Source organism: Boleophthalmus pectinirostris, unplaced genomic scaffold (assembly GCF_026225935.1).
Source record: "Boleophthalmus pectinirostris isolate CB_2022bp ecotype Guang Dong unplaced genomic scaffold, ASM2622593v1 HiC_scaffold_21, whole genome shotgun sequence".
Taxonomy (NCBI): Eukaryota; Metazoa; Chordata; class Actinopteri; order Gobiiformes; family Gobiidae; genus Boleophthalmus; species Boleophthalmus pectinirostris.
Genome location: NW_026571175.1, coordinates 9,626,201 through 9,648,159, shown reverse-complemented (window position 1 = coordinate 9,648,159; position 21,959 = coordinate 9,626,201). Strand labels below are relative to the sequence as shown.

Below are 21,959 nucleotides of genomic sequence, written 5' to 3'. Positions count from 1 at the left end.
GCCAAGACCGCCTGTAGCCACACTTGGTCATTTCTTTGGATATCATTTCAAAAACTGCCAATAAGAACCCCCCAAATATTAATTCATTCGCTAACCTCACTTTCCCTCATTTGACTAGACTCCGAGCCTGACATGTAGGTGGGATGAATGTGACCTGACCGTTCAGACTGAAGTCGCATGTCAAAAGATCAGATATGTATCGGTTTTAGGAGCACATATCTAAGTGGCCTGGGCCGCATTTGAAAAAAATTGGATCTGTGTGGTTCAGACTGATAAAAGATCTGATACAGGTCACATACTGGCAAAAAAATTGGATTTGGCTCATTTGAGGCTGGGGTGTGAACGTAGCCTTTTATATACCGTCTATGGTATTACCGCATGACATCACAAGGTTGCTTAGACCTTAATCAGTGCTTTCTTTCGCAATCTGACCATAAAAAACATACATAGCTGGAACTACAACTATAACAGAAGAGCTGATTTTTGCTTTTAAAACAAATGCCTTTCAAATAACTGGTACATGTAAAACACCTCCACCAAGATACCACTGCAGAGTATCAGTATCGGCCATATAGCTCAGAAACTGCCATGGTGTCCTTAGGCAAGACACTTAACCCACATTACCTAGCATGAACGTGGGGTGTGCGTGTGAGCGTTCGTGGTGGTTGGAGGGCCAAGATCGAGCTACTGCCAATAATCGTACAGCTACTGCGAGTCTGCTTACTCCTACGAACCTCATTAGCCATTATCCATATATCATGAATTAGAAAGAAAAATGAAAATTAGATTCACCCTTGTGTTACTGGGAGAAGGGTCACGTACGGAGCATAAATGAAGCTGTACGTCAAACATAATGTATATTGTGGGCGTAATTCTTGAGGTTTTAACACTTGAACCATGACCAACAAGGATGTAAAAACAGCATTTGTTATCCACAGATCAGAGAATTCAAAAATCCACTAACCGCTTCCAAAAAAACAAGAATTCATTACTGAGAAAAGCAATCAATCATTATAGTAAGTATAATTTTCCGCACAATTTCTCACGTGGAACTAGTAGAGTTTGTCTGGAAAATGGCACTTCGCTCATCAATCTTCAGCAGTTATTGGAACACATTTTATCTGAGAGTGAACCAGAAACAACTGGACATTTAGCCTAAGCGTTTCAGCCAAGAAAAGGTCAGAACTGAGAAACGTTGATCTGATCTGACCTGGCAGACGCTACATTAACGGTCATGACTGAGCTGTGTCCAGTGAAGAGGAACACCGTCGATCCTTTAAATCACTTTTGTTTTACAGTGTATGATTAGCACTTAGCGGAGAATATCAGTAGGGCAGCGGTGACTCTAGTGGAAACAGCTGTTGTGTCCTTGGGCAACACACTTCTTCCATATTAATCTGATTACGCTGATTAGGTGTTCTGTTTTGATTATAGTTTAGGTTCTTATGTGCGGACCTCTATGTGTTTCAGACCTTGACAGTTTTGGCTGCGCTCCGCTCCGTCCTCAGAAGTGTCACATGATGTTGCTATGATGTGTCTGCTCAGATGATTTAAACAGATTTTGCGGCTGTCTTTTTACTTGAAGTAGTTGGATGACAGTGCCGGCAATATGCAGTACGACTTCTCTATAGAACTATGACTTTGGTGCATAGACCGTATGTTAAATATAAATGGACATAGCTAACGCGCAAATAGGAAGTTCGCGAGGTGACTCTTCCGGCTCCTTCTGATCCTGGCTCCAATTGACTTACTTTGGGATCTTGTTGCCCGTCTCTCTGTAACTGCTGCAGTGACCCTCGTCATTTTAGCCTAAAAATGTTCATATCAAGCCGCTCTACATGATCCTGAATTTTTCATTTCGCTATTTTGTCCCTAAATCAAGATATGAACATAAATAACGGACTGATCCGATGCCTTCATTCCCTGAGGTCACTCCCGACAGGTTTGATTGACGACAGTGTGTTTCGTTTCTAAGTAAGCCCCCTTCCTGCTTTCCGGTGAGAAGAGCGGGCACATTTAACAACCTCAATCATCATTCCAAATATGGAGCCTGGCTTCAAATTCGCTCCAGTAACAGTGGCATCGGGAGCTTCATTTGAGTGGAGCTGAACACTGTGGGTGACGTCACACTCACTTAGTTCACTTTTTTGCACAGTCTATGCTCAGGTACGAGAAGACTGGTACACCCCCTCGTCCCAGTTTATAGTCTGGTGAGCAGGTTCCAGATCTCGATGGCCTCCTCAATCCAACGATGTTACTTGGTACTGTCTGCCTATGACCTTAGCATTGTCCCAATCTATGAATGGTTTCCCCACTTGCATTGCAAAATCTGTTGTAACCAGATCAGACACATCACAGCAACATCATGAGACACATCTGAGGAAGGCAGTAGAGTGAAGCCCAAACTGTCAAGACATGAAACAAATAGAGGTCGGAATCTAATTCTAAAGTATGAATATGAGTATGAATGCGGTGTGTGTGTGTTGATGGTGGTTGGAGGGGCAGATGGCACAGATTGGCAGATGAATCACTTTGGGTTCTCTTAGAAGGTGTTACATTAATTTGAGTGGATGTCTGTCAAAAAGTAGCTTGGAAAAACAGTAAATAAAAGTAAACACTGAAACTAAAACAGTACATTATTGGTTATATAGCATCCTACATATAAACTTCTTAATATGTATGTTGTGGGGATACAGAAACATTGACACAAAATGGATGTAGTCTTTATATATATATAAGGTTTTACTAAATGATTCCATGCAGTACACTATTCAATTAGTTTGAGTATAAATATCTAATTATTTTCCCTCATTTTCATTATATTGTCAATATGGTGAAGTAGAATGAACACATGAGAGACTTGAAGTTGATTTGGTTTGGCTGCTGCATTCCTCAAACATGGCGGTCACGACTCACTGATGAGCCAAAGTAAAACATCTTACGGAGTGAAAGTGCTCCAGAAAGTCCTTAACCCCCTCCACTTCACTCCACTCCCCCTCCATACCCTTATAATTGAATCATCTCGCTGTGTGTCCAAGACCACCGGCCTCCCATGGGACAAATCACCACTTAAAACAAAATCGAGCTGAGTTTATTTATCAAAACATGATATTAACAAAGTATGTTTTTGAAGAGTTGGATATCCAAGTTGAGAAAATAGTGCAAAACATTGTAATCTAACATAGACACAATAGAGGGTAGTGGTCATAATGCACTGATTACACAGATGGTCCAGATTGAAGTGAGAAAGATCAGTCTTGTTATTTGTTAGGTCAAAGGTCTGTGTCCAAAGGCGGCGCTACCATTAGGCAAAAGTATGCGGCCGTTTAGGGCCCCCGAACCTGGAGGGGCCCCCAAACAATTGCCCTCAGTGCCACTAGTAGCCGAGGCCTCAGAGCAATTTGATTTTCTCTCAATATGACATTAAATGAGAATAGTTTACTTTAAAAAATCTATTTTAACTGTAAAAGCATCCCCCCTTTCACATTAGAATGGACTCGTCAGCTTGATTTGAACTTAATCATAGCATAATCCAGGCATGTCCAAACTGTGGCCCATGAGCCAAATGCGGCCCTCAGACAATTTTTTCTTGGCCCTCAGGCTTCCTAGTGAATTTGCCCAAATGACCTTGCATGAATTAAAAATGAACTTTTTACTGCAAGTTTTTGAAAATGTACCTTGATAAAGTTAATATTTAATATGTAGTGTGTGGTTTTCAGGATCTTTTGCATGAATAAAGTCTGATGGCACAATGATTCACTGTATGATTCAACGATTCACTGTTGAGCACCGGTCTACGGCCCTCGATTGGCCCTCTGCTTCGTCTGTGTTTAGATATGTGGCCCATGATGAAAGAGTTTCCAATCCACCCTAATTCAAATAGAGATGTGCGTGTCTCAAGAACAATGGTGAAAAACAGACAATAAATATAAAAAAAATACAAAAAAACTAACTAACAATAAGACAAAATCAAGCTCACCTAGGGCCATCAAATTGTTAACTCCGCCACTGCTTTTGTCTTCTATATGGTTATAATCTATGACACCTGTGGACCATTATGTTATAGGTTAGACATTTATATCTCAATATTCATCTAAATGACTTCATAAAAGAAACAAGTGTGCGTTAGAAAACTGCCCAATGGGAGCTGACATTGCTGTAAACACCATCACAATAAAGAGCGATGAAGTTGGCATCGCCGATGGATAGCCCAATCCAGAAAATAACATTGGAGAATGACGTTAGTAGAGAGCAGTAGGTGTACAGTGATGGTGGTGAAAACGAGGGTTATCAGCAAATAGCGCCTTGAAAATAAGCCATTAAAGATTGCTCAAACATACACAAATCATTTGCTTGACCAGAAACTCCCTACATTCAGATCGAATCCAGAAGGGACTGGAACAAGACCATAGTGCGTGAAAAACCTCTGTCCAAAGTTCAGACAATTCCATCACAATTGCTAATCTGTATCACATGTTTCTCTTCAAAATTCTCATAACATTCAGAACAATGTATATATATAACTTCTTTTACCTGAGATAAGTAATAAACCTGAGATAAGTTCGATTGATGGTTCAGTAAAAATTTGCACCGTTTCTCAGTCCTTTATGTAAACTTTTCTCCATTTTAGTGTGGAAGCATACATGTTTGTTTTTAATGCAAATGAACTATGAGCCTTTCTGATTAGTAGTAATAACACCCTCTGAAATCAGGGTACAGAACCCAGATCCACTCTACTTAAAATTTTCAAAACTTGTGGTTCTGGCAGATCAGTTAAACAAATCACTCCAAATACAGCTTTGGGTGAGTAAATGGTGTGTTTAAAAGCTCTGAAAAGACGGTTTTGCATAATAGGTCTGCTTTAAAAGATAAGAGCCCAAAATGTTTCACGATAAGTTAAGTTAGTACTAAATCGGTCCATCTCTGTGTCCTCCATTACAAACTAACCACCTACATCTGGACAAACCAGTGGAGAGTAAATTTATTATGTACGGCAATAAGAAACAGGTTTGTGGATTTCGAAAGATAAATCAAATTAAATAGTTTCAGGGGCAATGCTAATTTAGACAATGCTGTATTTTCAGATGAATCAAAAAGGCGTAACTGGCCCAGGGAAAAGTGCAAAGATTGAAACATTTAAAATAAATCTCAGAATGCTCTCACAAACTTGTTTATTCGACCTTATAAAAGAATGTCCTTTTCATGGGAATTCAGGCCTCGGTGGGGATCAATTGCTCATGTTTTGGTATTGCTGGGTTTCAGATGTCACCACAACATTCTTTACACATAAAGTAGGTCTATTTAAAGACGTGGGCAGGTTATGTCTATTGTTAATATGACCGTTTGAATAGAGTCTTGTCCAAGGCCTTGTCACTAATCGAAATGATCAAGTTAACATTTTTTGGATCTTTTTTTTTTAGATATTTCATCAACATGCAACACTGTCTCTCTCCATTAACTGTGAGAATTTTTATTTGTTTATAATTTGCCTTTATTTAACCAGGAGGTCCCAAAGCTTCAAAACCTCTTCTTCTATTTCAACAGAGACCTGGCCATGGTAGAAGCCAACACAATTATTACTAATAATATCACATTATGAAACCATTTGCATTTCTCAAGAAAAACAAGCACAAGTCTCAATCATCATTTTCTAAAACTTATCAAGTGACACCAGAGATTTCAGTTTCAATTTTTTCCATCTTTCTGTAAATCATTCTAATAACATTCTCAATACAGGAAGCCACCAATCTGTAGGTGCAGAATGATGAAAAATGATCACGGTTGCCACGGAAATCAACTATTCAAAACCCTGGAGAAAAGTCATCCAAATTTTTCATATAACAGGAAGCTGAAATCCATTAATACGGGAAGCTCACTCAACCATCACAGTGCAGGAATCAAATATGAGACCTTTTTGCTGTGAGGCAGGAGTGCTAACCACAGCCTGCTCATTGTAGTTTATAATATTTTTCATTTCTGCTTCTTTGTTGTCCTCAAGTCCAATATAGAGTTCTTAAAAAGCTCTTGTTTTGTAGCTTTACATGGGTAAATCTGTCACTGTCCTACCTCTGCTCTATACTTGTCTTCAATGTATATCTTTCTATCTACAATTCATATTTTCTGTATTTTTTTCCAGATTGAAAATTACATCAAGGAGAGCATGAAGACAGAGATGGTTCAGCTGCAGCAGAGCGCCGTGCACAACCACACAGCGGCCATGTTGGAAATGGGCACCAATCTCCTGTCCCAAACGGCTGAACAGACGCGCAAACTCACCGACGTAGAGACACAGGTACAGGGCCATAGCAAACAGTAATGATCGAAAATACTGGGCATAATGGGAGTCGTTAGGGTCCTTTGTGAGAGGTGAACCCAGGTCAAATGTCCTTTGACACGGCGTTTTCTGCTTTTACTGCCTCCATAAAGTCCGTCTGGTTTGGTCAAATATAATAAAGACGGTTGTAAACATGTGTTTCTGAGGCAGGCTAGGGTTTTGTCAGCTAATGAAACAGCAAACTACTAGCTTCAAGTTACTTGTTTCGGGTTCTGCTAAAGTCAGAAATTCTGAATCCCTGAAAGATATCATCCTGTGTTGGTGAAACATTTGATGAAATTACATGTATTCACAAACCCTGCATATTTATCCTATATTCTTCTCTCAAATAGAGGGCACTCTGTTCCACCTTGTGATGTCATATACCAATATAAGTGCCCCACTGTGTTTTGTAACTCCATATACCTTCACTGCAATCATTTTGCTAATTTAAGCCCTGGAATTGCTCATTTCTAACAAACTAAAGGTAACTGTTCATGACATCACAGGGTGGAACAAAATATTCTGAGCTTTGGAGAACTTAATAATAATAACAGACAAATAATAAAGCATTACATAGAATGTGTGAATGAAAATCAGTGGGTATGTTTTTAATAAGCTCGCAGGAGTCAATTTAGTGTAATATAGGACCTTATATACAACCTCTGTGGTGGCTAGTACTCCCACTTCACAGCAAGAAGGTTCTGGATTTGATCCCTGGATCGCCCAGGCCTTTCTGTGTGGAGTTTGCATGTTCTCCCTGTGTCTGGGTGGGTTTCTTCTAGGGACACAGGTTTCCCCCATTAACCCAAAACATGCAGTATAGGTCAAATCCACCAGCGAAGGTAACACTGACCAAGCCTAGCAACAAGATCACAGAGCAGGGTTCCTGGGTGTGGGAGTGCACACCAACAGCTTCTGAAGAGATGCCCCAGCAGCATTAAAGGATGGATCAAATGCAGGAGACAAATTTCCCTTTACAAATCGTTGTAATAGAAATATGCACTGTAGCGTTGCAGTAGTGTTAGTGAGAAATTGGTAGGGCTCAATTTTAATTGCAACTTGTAATCCATCCATGAAGCAGATTTGTGACATACTGCAATGCCTTTTGCCATTTGTAAAGCTTTTAATGTTCAAGCAGAGAAAAAAAGTAACTAAGGGATGCATCAACTCACAATTGTCCCTTTCTTGTACAATTAATCCTTTTCCACTCTGCATTTCCCAGGTCCTTAATCAGACTTCGAGGCTTGAAATCCAACTTCTGGAAAACTCTCTGTCCACCAACAAACTGGAGAAGCAGCTGATGCTCCAGACCAACGAGATCAGCAAACTCCACGACAAGAACAGGTAAACGCAACACGCCTTCAAATCCCTCAATCACTGTGAAACGGTACTGGTAAAATATAGTAGTGATGGGAATTTCAGGTCTTAGGGGATCCAAATCTTCTGGATTTGTTCATGTCAAAGAGTCGTTCAAAAAACTGTCTCTTTTTATACTGTATTTATTTAAATGACAGATGTGGTAACTCATTTTGTCTGCAAACTAATCACAGTGAAATGATTATCCATGGAAATTATGCACTAAGTTAAGCATTGTGTTACAATATTAAAGGTCCATTGTGTAACTTTTCTGGTAGTGGGTATGTTATCGCTTTGCCTGGAATGTTCCACATTATTACTATAGTATTATCACACAGTTTTTCAATTACATGTGTTTTTTATGCTAAAAAAAACTGCATTGTTGGTGTAAGCAGGGTTGCCTCTCCACAGAATTGACCTGTATTTAAGCCTGGTGATGTTTCCATGCAGATAATTCTAAACTGCGGAACATTCTAGGCTAAGTATTATGTCATTATAACTCCATGGAGACAAGCAAGTGGCATACTAACATCCACGAGAACGTTACGCAGGTTACACATTGCATCTTTTAACAATAATGATAATAATACAAGTCTCATCTGCTTTTGTATTGATCCTTACGTTGGGTCAATTTAAAACTGTAAAAATGCCTAAAAATTTGATAGGAGAGTTTGAGCTTTTTGAAAAATATGATCTGTTTCGAAGCACCACTTTAAGGAACCAGCCACATAATTAAACGATAGTGCAATGAAACTACAACAGACATTGTGGTGTAAACAAAATCAAAACCTTTGCTACCAAGAACCGCAGAGCCCACCATATCCATTACAGAAGCTTGGATTATCTCGGTCTGTCAATTTAGATACATGACCCTGGATTTTCCATGTTGCAAAATGAATAAATTAAAGAGCAGATTTTGGTTACGTTTTTGAGTTTCCACGTCTTATTCAAGGCAGTGATAGGTCTGTTGGGAGGGCCACAGATGAGGTAGTGTTTTAAATGGGTTTGGTCTGTGGCCCGTATCCATAGAGACCCATTACAGTTAGTTGAAAGCAAAGCAGGGAAGTCTAACAAAGTGGTGATGGCCATGGATTATAGCTTTCTCAACGTTTTCTCAAAGTTATCGAGTTTGATTTGTGGTATCCCAAAACATTAAATCATTAGTTCATTCTCAACTTTTACAGGAAGAGGGTTTAGGAGGGCGATGTAATATCTTAAAGAGGGGGTACTGAGCTTTCAACCGTGCTGAAATGTTCTCTCATCAAAACACACGCCTGAAGAGGTTTTAGATGTCAACCATGCATGCTGGAGTATTTTAGCGATCTCTCTCGCGCCCTCTTTAAATCCTCCTTACTAGGGGTGTAACAATGTCCAAGTCTCACAGTATGATATAGTCACAGTATGAAAGTCACGGTACGATATTTATTGTGATATTGTGGGAAAGCTCACGATATGGTGGGGAGGCTCAAGATTAGGACAATATTCAAATCTCTCAATATGATATTTTCACGATATACATCTCCCAGTATGACATTTATTGAACTATTTTGTGGAGGTAAACAAAACTGCTATTATGATACTTTTTCCTCTTAAAATGCCTTGATAAATCTTAATCCAAAGAACTAAAACTTTTTAAAACGTTGTAAGCACTTTTAAGTTTTAGTTATTTTTTCATGTAGTCTACATTGAAACGGCACAAAGGATCATGGTCTATGTAGTTCCCTTTGTCTTTTTTTTTTAGCTATTGCTTCACCATAACTCTTAATTTAAGCAAAGAGACTTGTAATTTGATATTTTGTGGTGGTCCACGATATTATTGTGAGAACTTTGATGATACAGTATCTATCTACGATATTTGGGTTACTGTTACATCCCTACTTCTTACCATTAGCTGTAAAATTCTGTGCAATGCTCCACCCACAAGCCTACGTGACCCATGCTCCCACACGACAATTCTCCTTAAATAGGCAAAAACATGATACAAAACTGTACACGGCAACTTGACAAACCTGACACGATGTGGCTTCCTTAGTGATCTGCACATTGATTGTGTTGTGATAGTGCTCTGAAGGGGGAGTGAGTTAATGCAGGGAGCAAAAAGAGGAAGATCCACAGCATAAAAACAAAAGTGAAACTTTAAAAAAAAAATTAAATTTAAAAAAATTAATCAGTTAATGTCCCATACAAGTAAAATCTCTTTAATGATTTGAGCTTCCACCATCTTTAAGACAAATGGTTGTAAAATTCAGGTATGAGGCTGCCTTTATTGTAAAGACAGATTTAGTTATGCTGCTAATTTCTTCATCAATTGGCTCTATTCACGCTTACGTCACAAACCCGGACGACGTCTGGAAAGATGCGATTACAACTTCCAGTGCAGTCGAGAACTGTGATTAGAGGTAAAATGAAGACTGTATACGTATGTGCTGTTTGGAATCATGTTGAATTTGGCGCCCTCGTCTCTTCTAACTGCATGTACCCACTGCGCTCGAAGTTGTGAGTCAGTGGGGAAATGATGAAAACTGAGGTATGGTTGGAATTGTTGATTAGTCAAACATAATGGAATGCTACAATGACATGTAGATGAAGAAAACTGGGCCATTTTCTAATTATGCCTAGATTTTGTCAGACTTACTACCATGACTAGAGCCCACCGGAAGTTGTAATCGCACTTTCCAAACGTCTTCCTGGTTCGTGACGTAACGTGAACAGAGCCTATACAGGAATTTTAGCATACAATTAACAAGTCAACTGCATTAGGGAAAATACTTCGCCAAATTGCTGTTATTTTAGCTGGGGTACTTGATTATCAAACGGTAGGCAACCTGTATTCACATGCATTCATTTTTCTGCCACTTGCATCGCTTTCCAGCAAGTGTCAAATCAAACCAGACTGGACGACCCTCATACATCCAACCCACTTTCCGCTCCTTTATGGCATCTGAATCTGGAGTCGTCACAGAAGCAAATGTGAGAACTCATTTTAAGACAAAACTTATCACAGAGAGAAATGACCAAGGCTAAGATTTATTTGGCTAAGACTGGAGTAAAGTGGAAGTGTGTTTACCTTTTGAAATTATGCATGACCTGAATAAAATGTTGCACTACGATAGTAATCATTTTAAAAACCAGATGTTGTCAAATAGGTTTTTTTTGTCTGTCATGTTGCCTGCTCTGCTTCTGTATGTTGCCTGCTCTGCTTCTGTACCGAGTCTTGTGTTGGTTCAGCATTAATTTGTGTAAATGCATACAAATTAGAAAGAAAAAGATTCAGTTTCTTTTAAAAAATGAAGTCTGGTTTCAACATTCAAATCAAAGAACTGTTCAAAAGAGGCGGCTTATTCATGAACGTCACATCAATACTCCAACCCAAAATGTTACATAGCGACGTGTACAAACACTTTTCCATGTTTACAGCTTTAAATGGTCCATATTAAGCCATTTTCTGATCTGTTATAATGTGGTTTCCTCATCAAAAACATATCTGAAGTTGTGTTTTGTTACATTTACACGCATTTAACACACAAATTCTGCATATTTAAGCTGAGTTCTTCTCTTAAACAGAAAACACTTGTTTTGTCATGTGGTAATTCAGGCAGAAGTGCTCCATTTTGGTTTTAAACTTCACACACCTTCACTAGAATAATTTGGATCATTCCCAAAAGCTTAAAGGTAGGTGTTACCTTGAAAACTACAACTACATTGGACCTTTAAAGTTAAAAGGTTACAAATACAGTTTAATCCAAAAGTTTCTTAAGTAAATGTGTTACTGTAAAGGAACAGACATTCATGTATTGCATTAACTGAATTGAACACCAGATATTTCTTGGTACTGTAAAGTTTGTGGTATGTCCCAGGTTATACGATTGGAAACCTCAGTCAAGTAAAACAAATGGAACATACTTCATCATTTTGATTGGAATTGTATGCAAAAATCGATCACAGCATGCCCACTCCGAGGAATGTTAATGCAAACTGTATATTGGCTGCGAAAATATGGAAATCCAGTTATTTAATCAGTAAATCACTGATATCAAACTTTATTAAACGCTCAGACGATGAAAAGCACACTCGTGCCAGAGGATTTGCGAAGACTCAAGCCATAATTCAGGGCTTTCCCATCTTCAATCACAAACTCTCCTTGACCTTTCGTGTTTTTCCTGAATTCCAGTCTGTTGGAGCAGAAGATGCAGGAGATGGAGGAGAGACACAGAGAGGAGCTGGACACACTGAAGCAGGAGAAGGGAAGTCTGCAGACCCTGGTGGGGAGGCAGAGCGGGGTCATCCGGGAGCTAGAGACACAGCTGAGCAAAGCCACTGGGAACAGCAGCGCCCTCCAGAGGCAACAGCAGGAGATGATGGACACGGTGCACAATCTCATCAACCTCTGCTCCAAGGACGGAGGTACGTCTATAACTCATGCATGTTGTGAGCATCCTGGTTCAAGCATCCTGGTTCTGGTGTTGGATGTATTTTTAATGCCATTTGGAAAGTGACAATGCACATTAACTGAACACTGGGTATGATAAGGAGTGTTAAGAGTTGCACTATATCTAATTATGAGTGAGCGTGAGTGATGGTGGTGGTCGGAGGGGCTGATGGCGCAGATTGGCAGCCTCGCTTCCGTCAGTCTGCCCCAGGGCAGCTGTGGCTACAATAGTAGCTTATCACCGCTGAGTGTGAAGTGACTCAATAATGAACTGTAAAGCGCTTTGGGTATCTTGAAAGGCGCTATATAAATGCAATCAATCAATCAATCATTTATGTATAGTGAGAGATGCCGATGAATCATCTTAAAAAGATGAGAAACATGCAAGGTAGGGTGGACATACAGAAACCAGAAAAAGATCATTTTCTGGTTCAGATCTGGTTAGTCCCTATGATAGACTATATGATAGACTATAAAGAAGGTGACTCGGCTTCAGTCAAATAAAGTTCAATGAGGTTAGTAGCTACAGGGGTGAATTTGGAGTCGAGTTCCATATTTGGGATAAACGAGTAACAATAAGGAAACGTCTCTTGTGGGCACTTAACAATGCTGTCAATCAAGGCTGTTGCTAACACTCCAGGAAATCAGGCACCTCATCTACCTGTTATTAATGCTCATATCTTGTAGGGGTGTAACAATATATGTATTCATGCCAAACCATTTTGGTAGAGGACGTTAGGTTCGGTGCAGGGCTGTGCACAAGTGAACACTACCACTACATGTGCAGCTACACAGAAGGCTCAGCTCTTTAATATTCACAACCAAACTCATCCATGTTTGGAGTGGCAGTGTTTCCCACAGCTCTTTATAGTTAGGGTGACCGCCTTGACAACAATTGCCTTGACTATGTCCCTCCAAACCACATGAATCCTCAAAAAAGTTACAGTCTCGCCTTCTTGGGTTTTGTATGGGATCTCCGCTCCTCCCTGCCAGCAGATCTGCACTTACTGCAGACAATGTGGACAAGTTGTTTTTTTCTCGCCAAAAATATGAAGACTTCATATTTTCATCCTGGAACTGTTAGTGCTGGATGTTCCTTTTTGAAAATTGTGTTTACCGTTTACAAGGAATATTTTTTTTTAATAATATTTAATAAATTTCATACACATTTATTTGAGAATATTTTATTTAACTTATTATTATTACCAAACAGCACTTTGCATTTATTTTATTTTCCCATTTGTATAATGTTAAAACAAATAGTTGGTTAAATAAACACAAATAAACCAAGGTACTTACCGAACCGTGATTTTTGTGTACCATTACACCCCTAATATCTTCATTTATAGACAAAATATTATAATAAAAACACCATGATCATGTAGAACAGGTTAATATGAAAGTTTAAGACCAAAATATTGAGTCTAACAGCAGCAGTTACAGATACAGGGGTGATGGTTTTTCAATAGCAGTGTGTACCAGGTTATGTATGCCCATTTATATGCACGCACAGTCTCTGGTCTCCAATTGCAAAGGATACCCACTTACCTCTCCTAGACGGGAAGGAATAGTGTTGCAGAGAACAGATGGTGTGACCTCAAACCATGCAAATATCCGCCTGGTTCTGAATATTTTTTGTCACATTTTGTAAGTAAAATTGCAGCAACAGACTCATTTCTTCTAGCTGATGACCAGATACAAGACACACTGCTTGTTGTTGTTGTCAAGAGCAACAGACTTTCTGCCAAGACATATCTGGAGGTCTATGAAAATCCAGATTTAGTTTAGATAAGGTCTTTCCTCAGGCAATAATTTGGTTAGGGGTTCTGATAACGCATTTGGGTCTAGTATGTAAACATAAATCTTCTTTCTAACCATATTTGGGCACATATAAACAAAGAATGGCTAATTTTAATCCATCAAATTGGCTGATTCATCTGAGCTAACAATAGATCAACATATTTTAATAAATCTATGGTCTTGTATTATTCTTAGTGTGGTTGATGTCATAAACAAGTAAAGATTTATAGATTGGTGTGCTATAAAAATAGACAATGGAAAAACAGGAAAATATTATATCTATTCATCTAGTTCATTTGTCCCAATAGATTATGCATTTTCAACAGGTCTGCTTATTTGTCATGGCCTTGTCCAAAATGTTAATCCACACTTCTATAGTAAATGTTGAGAATTTTATTGCCAGTAAAACTAAACCTCCAGACGTATTTCCTCACGTCACTGGCATACACTGATCCTTCAAAATGATGATGACACTGGCTGTGTAAACCTGCCCCATACTGAGAGAGGAAAAGGCCAGTGTGAGATCACCGTCAAAACAAAATGTGTTTCCAATTGTGTCCTACTGAACTCATATTAAAGATACTACCCAGTGTTACTACTGCTGTCCCAGGTGACAGAACAACAAACTCTAGTACAGTTATTTTCAAACTTCTCACATCAACTCCCATTTCATCAAATTTTTCTATTCCAAGTACCACAGGGCTAGACCATGACTGAATCTGTCTTAAACTAGACCTACATTTGTTTAGTAAGAATTCCCATGGCAATTGTGAGTTCACAAACTTACAAGAATCCATCTGGCCAGGCTCCTGCTGTTGCAATTTGTCCGGGCCACCATTGGTTCGGACCAATCACAGGTCAGCGTTGTGGTTTGGGCGTTCTGAGCACCCAAACGAACCAAAACAAACATGGATGTATTTTGGCCTATTTTAGCGAAAATACAGACTATTTTGTTTTTGAAAAGCATGCAGAGGGAAATGCTTTGTGCATTTGTTAATGGGAAACATGTCTGCTTTTCTCTGAACTGAATTTAACAAAGGTTGGATTTAGTAGCTGATAGTTGTTGAGGCTTTGCTTTAAAGGTCCTGTATTATGCAAACTTTAGGTCATGATATAATAGTGTTACCTCATCAAAAACATACCTGGAGTTGTGTTTTGTTGCAGTTACATGTTTCAGTAATCCTTTATTATTAAGCTGTATGCATCTCCAAAGCTCAAAATGCTTTGTTCTGACTTGTGATGTCATGTTTATTTATTTATTTTAATGAGACAGGGACAATGCACATTTTTTACATTAACCTTAACAGGAGAGATGCATTGTACCAGGTTGTAGCATCAGTGTTCATTTCCACCTGTAGTCCCTGGGCAGATTCAATGATTGATTGTATTTAACTGACCTTGACTATCAACTCTTCTTCCTGGAGACCTGTAGCATGTTTTGGGTTGATGGGCGAAACCGGAGCGCCTGGAGGAAACCCATGCACACACAGGGAGAAACATGCAAACTCCACACAGAAAGGCCCAGGCGACCCGGGGATCGAACGCAGAACCTTCTTGCTGTGAGGCATCAGTGCTAGTGGTAGTTTTCAGGTTAACAGCTACCTTTTACCTTTTGTTCAGAGACTGTCAATTTCAGCGCTGATCTTTGTGCATTAAATGAATGAATGAATGAAACAAAACATAACTCCAGGTATGTTTGTGATGAAGAAACAACACTATAACAGATCAGAAAATAGTAAGTCTGTCTTTATTTATATAGCGCTTTTCACAGACATTTTTTGTCACAAAGAAGCTTTACAGAGCATTGTTCAGCATTATTCATTCACTCTATACCTGTTGATGGTAAGCTACTATTGTAGCCACAGCTGCCCTGGGGCACACTGACAGAGGCGCAGCTGCCATGCCAATCAGCCCCATCTGTCCCCCCGACCACCGCCATCACTCACACACACACACTAGGCAATGTGGGTGAAGTGTCTTGCCTAAGCACACACAATGATTGAATTGATTGTATTTAATTGACCTTGACTATCAACTGTTCTGGACCTGGAGCATGTTTTGGGTTGATGGGGGAAACCGGAGCACCCGGAGGAAACCCATCCAGACACGGGGAGAAACATGCAAACTCCACACAGAAAGGCCATTAAAGTAAAGTGTATTTACCTTATTGACATGTTTCGGCTGCAGCTGCAAGCACCTTCAGAACTGTCACCGGTGTTGGTGGTGACGGGTCGTATATCAGCTGTTGTTACTTCCTGTAGGCGTGGTCAGACCTGATTGACCTGGCAGGTCGCTCAGACTGACCACGCCTCCCTTCGCCCGTGTTCTCTGGAGGAGGGTGTCTCAGGTGTGTGAAAGGAGGTACACTCCATCATCAGGGTTAATGCTGGCCGTGCCTCCTATTAACAGTGATGATGGAGCGTTCCTCCTCTGCCACGTGAATCAGGCTGACCACGTCTTCAGGAAGTAACGACAGCTGATATACGACACGTCACCACCAACACTAGTGACAATTCTGAAGATGATTGCAGCTCAGCCGAAACATGTCAACAAGGTAAATTCACTTTACTTTATTGTCTTTAAAAAGAACCCAAGAACTTAAAGTACATACGAAGACAAAATGAACATCTTTGGCTTAATTTCAGTTCTGGTCTGGTATGAGCCATCTTACCACGTCCTGTTATATCACTGATTTGATTTGGTCCTTCTGTCTCTGGTCCAAATATTCCAGTCGGTCCATTCCTTTAAATCAGCATGGGGCCTCCTTCTTGTTGCCAGCACAACCACACAGACACAATATTACATGGGAATATGGTGAAATAATTGTCCGGACTCTCGTTCTCAGAGACACTCCCTTCTGTTTATACGAGACCTGGGATTTCCCTTTCAGCCCGTAGCAGTTTGACCCGGCGGCCATGTTGGATCGTAGCTCGGGCGGAATGGCCTGAACTCATTAGCTCTTTCACAGTTGTTAAAACACAGCGTCCACTTCGCCCTAAATCCTGCCCCTCTCCCGAGACTTCCCTTGAATGTTCAGTGTCCTGGGATCAATTTGCAGCAGCTTCATTTGCATTTGTGGTTTTCCTGCTTAAGTGTTTCAGAAATATTTCCCATCATCAGCTCGAAAAGTAAGCCGTGAAGTGAAAATGTACAAGAGTAAATCAATATGTGTGTGGTTTAGCAGAGGATTAGAGCCTATTTGAGATATGAGCGCCATGAGGATTCACTGCTTTGTAATGGTAGCTGCTTTTTAAACATGTAGTGATGTACAAGTGAGGCTATTAACGGTCCCTTTCACAATTTTTCTTTTCTATCACTTTCTACTTCTTTTAAATACACGAGTGCTAAAAATACCATAGACCATAGACCACAAAAAAAGTTACATAGTGTATCTTTAAACTGTCAGCCAAGTGTGGTTGTCGTCAAGGGTGTCCTGTAGTCCGTTTAATTTCCTTTAACCTAGAAATCAGTTGGATACTTTTTACTTTTACTTCACTACATCTGAGAGCAAGTATCTATACTTCCTACCCCGCTACATTTTTTTTAACAAGAAGGAAAATTTTAAGTATTTTTATTATTGTCTAAGGGTGTATTTTTAACACATCCATAATTTGAGCAAGCAAAAATAAACAAATAAAAATAAAAATAGCTATAAAAACTACAACCCCAATTCCAGTGAAGTTGGGACGTTCTGTAAAACTTAAAAAAAAATACAGGACACCATGATTTGCAAATCCTTTTCAACCTATATTGAACTGAATAAACTATAAAGACATGATATTTAATGTTCAAACTGATAAACTTATTGTTTTTATGCAAATATTCACTCATTTTCAATTTGATGCCTGCAGCACGTTCCAATAAAGCTGGGACAGGAGCAACAAGAGAATGGGAAAGTTGAGGAATGCTTAAAATCCACCTGTTTGGAACATTCCACAGGTGAACAGGGTCATTGGAAACAGGTGAGTGTCATGATTGGGTATAAAAGGAGTTTCCCCGAAGAGCTCAGTCATTCACCAGCAAGGACGGGGCGAGGTTCACCACTTTGTGAACAACTGTCTGAACAAATAGTCCAGCAGTTTAAGAACAACATGTCTCAATGTACAATTGCAAGGAATTTAGGGATTTCATCATCTACAGTCCATAATATCATCAAAAGATTCCAAGAATCTGAAGAAATCTCTGCACGTAGGAACATTGGAACGTGTTGCGATATTTATTGCGATATTTTGGAGAGGCTAATATAATTGTAGACAGGACACATTTCTGCTTTTAAAATACCTTGACAAGATTTTGGTTTGACTTTTTTGCATCATAATCCCAAGAATTCAAGTAAAAAAACATATCTCTACAACTGAAATGAATCATGGGATATGTAGTTTCCGATGTTCATAAACCATTGCTACTATAAAACCACACATTTAAGATGCAACGATATCTAAATCTCTCAGTACGATCTTACCACAATATGCATCTCATGGTACGATATTTATTGCAATAGTTTGGAGAGGCTAATATAATTGCTGATAGGACACGTTTCTGCTTTTAAAATAACTTGACAAGATTTAGGTGTGACTTTTTTTCCTGTCTTTTTTCCAACTTTTTTCTGTCGTAATCCCAAGAATTCAAGTCAAAAACATATCTTTTCACTGAAATGAATCATAGGATTTGTAGTTTCTAATGTTCATCAACTTTTGCTACTATAAAACCATGCATTTAAGCAAAGGAACTTGTAATTCTATATATTGTGACACCCCACGATATTATTGTGAGACTTTTGAAGCTACGATATCACGATATTTCGTTTATTGTTACAGCCCTACTTTCCACTCACCTTATGGTTTGGTGTTATAGTTTTTTACATTCAAAATACTGTCAGTGCATCTTATTGTTGTTCTTTTAAACAAAAAGGTGCATATGATTGGAAATAACTTAACAGAACGCTGTAGTTGCGTGAAAGTGATACTAAAATTCCATGACTTTTCTAGACCTTGAAAATGACATTTACAATTTCCATGACTTTTCAAAGATTTCCATGAACGTGGGAATCCTGTTCAGTGCTTCAGTATTTTTCCTCCTTTCCTCCTTTTTTCTTCCCAGTAACTATAAATGTACTTAAATAACAAAAGGGTCAGGTTAAGCGGTAATGGAGGGAAACAGGGGCAGATCTTTTACATTCAAATGTAGCTCTTATTCAGAAACTAGAGGGACTATTGAAATAAGTAAAGTATCAGAATGTAGGAAAGAGTTACACTCCAACAGGGTCAAGTTAAACTTGCGATATTCTTTCAAGTTGTTGACAAAAAAAATTTAAAAACTCATGTCAGTAATGGAGGGAGTGAAATATGCAGCACTTTTTGGGCAATAAATACCAAACAGTGATAACTCTTGGTTCTCACTTACATATCCTTAACAAACTGGTTTGAATATTTGCTTCATATATTTTTCTACCATATGGTACAAGATTAGGTTGAAAAATCTCTTACTTTTTGAGTAATGAGATTTTTTATTAAGAAAGGTCATGGTAACGGAGGGAAAAGTAACGGAGGGAAAATTGTACAAACAAGTAGAAGGTGCATGATTTTACATAATTTGTCAACTTTTTTCTTCCAAATACTTTAATATTACTTCAAAATGAAAGGTAAATATTTCTATAAAATATGTCAGTTCTTCCAAGCAAATTTTTATCATTTTAAATACATTTTTTTGGAAAAATCATGTACCTTCATCACCAGTTCAAAGATGGAATAACACAAGATATGATGAAATACATCCATTTATTTACACATGATTTGCAGGTCTTTGAAATTTGGGAAATAATTTTTTGTTCCATGTTTCATACATGGTCTGTTTAAAATGTATGTAACTTTAGAACCAAAAATGGTACAGAAAAAAGGTCAACAGTTTCATAAACTAGAGTACATATGTATCTGTTCAATACATTTTTATATCAGATGCATTAACTTGAATTTTTGGCCTTGCTGTTTACTTCTGCTTGACCGGGCCCAAAATCATGTACTTCTTCCATTACTGATGTTGGATTAGTTTAAGTGTGGTCAGTGTGTGTTAGAAAGATTTAATAGAAAAAGTCCATTTGTCCTATTTTGTTAAAGGAACCCTAAAGTATCTTGCAGGTGACACATTTGACCCAGTTTGTATTTCCTGTTGCAAACGTGTGTGTTAATGTTATGAGACGTTAATAGTCGTTGCTGCCTGCGCTCTGTGGTTGGTCTTTTCCGTTTGGGGGCAGAAGTGTTGAAGGAAGCAACAGGAGTCAGGGTCAAAGTATCCACCTCTCCTCCCCCTCTCCTCCTCGTCTCTCCCCGTCTCCTCATCCTCTTCTCCCCTCTACACTGCCGCTCTTTCCTTATCTCCTTCGCCTCATCCTCTCCTCTTCCTCTCTACATCCCTTCTCATCCTCCTCTCTCCCCTTCTCCTCTGCCCCTCTTCTCCCTTTTCTTTTACTCTCTCTCAACGCTTCTCTCCCCTTTCTATTCCTGTAACTTCTCTCCCCTCTCTCTCTCCATTCTTCTGACCCCCCCCTCTCTCTGCTCACTTTTTCCTCCGTCTTTCCCTCTTCCTCCTACTCTCCCTCCTCTCTCTGCTCACTTTCTCCTCTGTCTTCGCCCCCTTCTCTTTGTCTTTCTCCCTCTTCTTTAACTTTCCTTTCCTCCTACCCTCCCTCCTTTCTCTGCACACTTTCTCTTTCTCTCAGTTTGTCCGTCATCTCTCATTTAATCTCTCTTTACTGTTAATTCTCCCCCTCTTTCTGCTCACATTCTCCTTTCACTTTCCCTCTCTCCCCTCTAAGCCTCTTTTTCCTTCACATCTATCCATCTATCGTCTCTCTTATGCTTTCTCCCCTCTTCTCGCTCTCTCACCCACTCTACCCACCCCCCTCTCTTCCTCTTTTTCGCTCTCCAGCTGAAATCAGTCAAACCCCGATGGTCCCTGAGAGACCCCCTGTCCGGTGGAGGTGTAGGAGTGGACAGTATTACCTCAAACTTCCTTCGCAGTCTTAAACTTTTCATCAGGACCCTCCAAACAGTGAGGCTGGAGCCGAGCGATACCCCCGCGCTTCGGAAACCTCGTGTTTGTTTGTGCAGCTCAGCGTTTTCGGGCCAAAAGCCGGTTTAGCGTTTCACGGCATCCAGTGGCGTCTGCTGCCCTGAGACTGTTTTGAAAAGTGAGACGATGCATTTCCTCTGGAGTGAACTCAAATCATCCTTGACTTTGCCTCGGAGAGAAGCCTTCAGTGATCACCGAGAGCTTTTAATCTCTATTCATCGACGGGCAATTAAGCGTACAATTTACTGTCCACAAAAAATCCAGAATAGATAAGATTTGTTTTCATTTTTTATCTAAAAGGATGGGACTGTCTGCCTAAGTTGGAAAAAGACTAAAACTAGACTAAAACCTAAGCCAAACAGTGATATTTATTTGAAATGGATGAATTCACCTGTCAGTCCGGTCATGTCCTGCAGGTGCTCTGGCTTCCTTCCACAATACACATTAGGAGAGAGCGGATATTTATCCTTGTTCAGTTTTGAATCAAGACACTGATAAGCTTTCAACTAGGTTATTCAGTCAGGTCACAACTAGGGATGCAACGATATGGTTTTCCCATGATTCGATACATATCTCGATACAAGGGTCATGATATCGATTTGATTCCAGTACGTTTTGGATGGAAAAAAGTCTTATGTCATTGTTTCTGCTAATGAGTATAATATAAAAACACGATGATGCTGTAGTTTATATGTGAAATGTTCTAGTTCATTTGGTTCAATGATTTACAACATTTGTATTCAGTAGTGATGGGCGAATGGAGCCTCGTGAAGCATTGACACCTCAGTAGCAATATCGTCTCAAGTGGTTCGACGTGTCTGAGGCCTCGGAGAAACACTGACCTCTAGTGGACAAATTTAACCGTTGGCACGCAGGTGTCTCAGCATCGATGAAGTATTGTTAGTGTAAGACAATACTTGTGTCCAGAGCATACACTGTGCTCGAGCTGGGTATCATTAAGAAGTTGCCGATACGATACATACCTCGATA

General features: G+C 39.4%; 1 protein-coding gene across 1 annotated transcript in view; it reads left to right on the top strand.

Moving 5' to 3' along the window:
• angpt1 (angiopoietin 1) overlaps positions 1–21,959 on the top strand; it is a 142,250-nt gene that overhangs the window by 48,761 nt on the left and 71,530 nt on the right. The window contains exons 2-4 of the mRNA XM_020939302.2: positions 6,137–6,292; positions 7,539–7,660; positions 11,844–12,076. Coding sequence (XP_020794961.1) covers positions 6,137–6,292; positions 7,539–7,660; positions 11,844–12,076 — 511 coding nt within the window. The remainder of the gene's footprint in view (positions 1–6,136; positions 6,293–7,538; positions 7,661–11,843; positions 12,077–21,959) is intronic.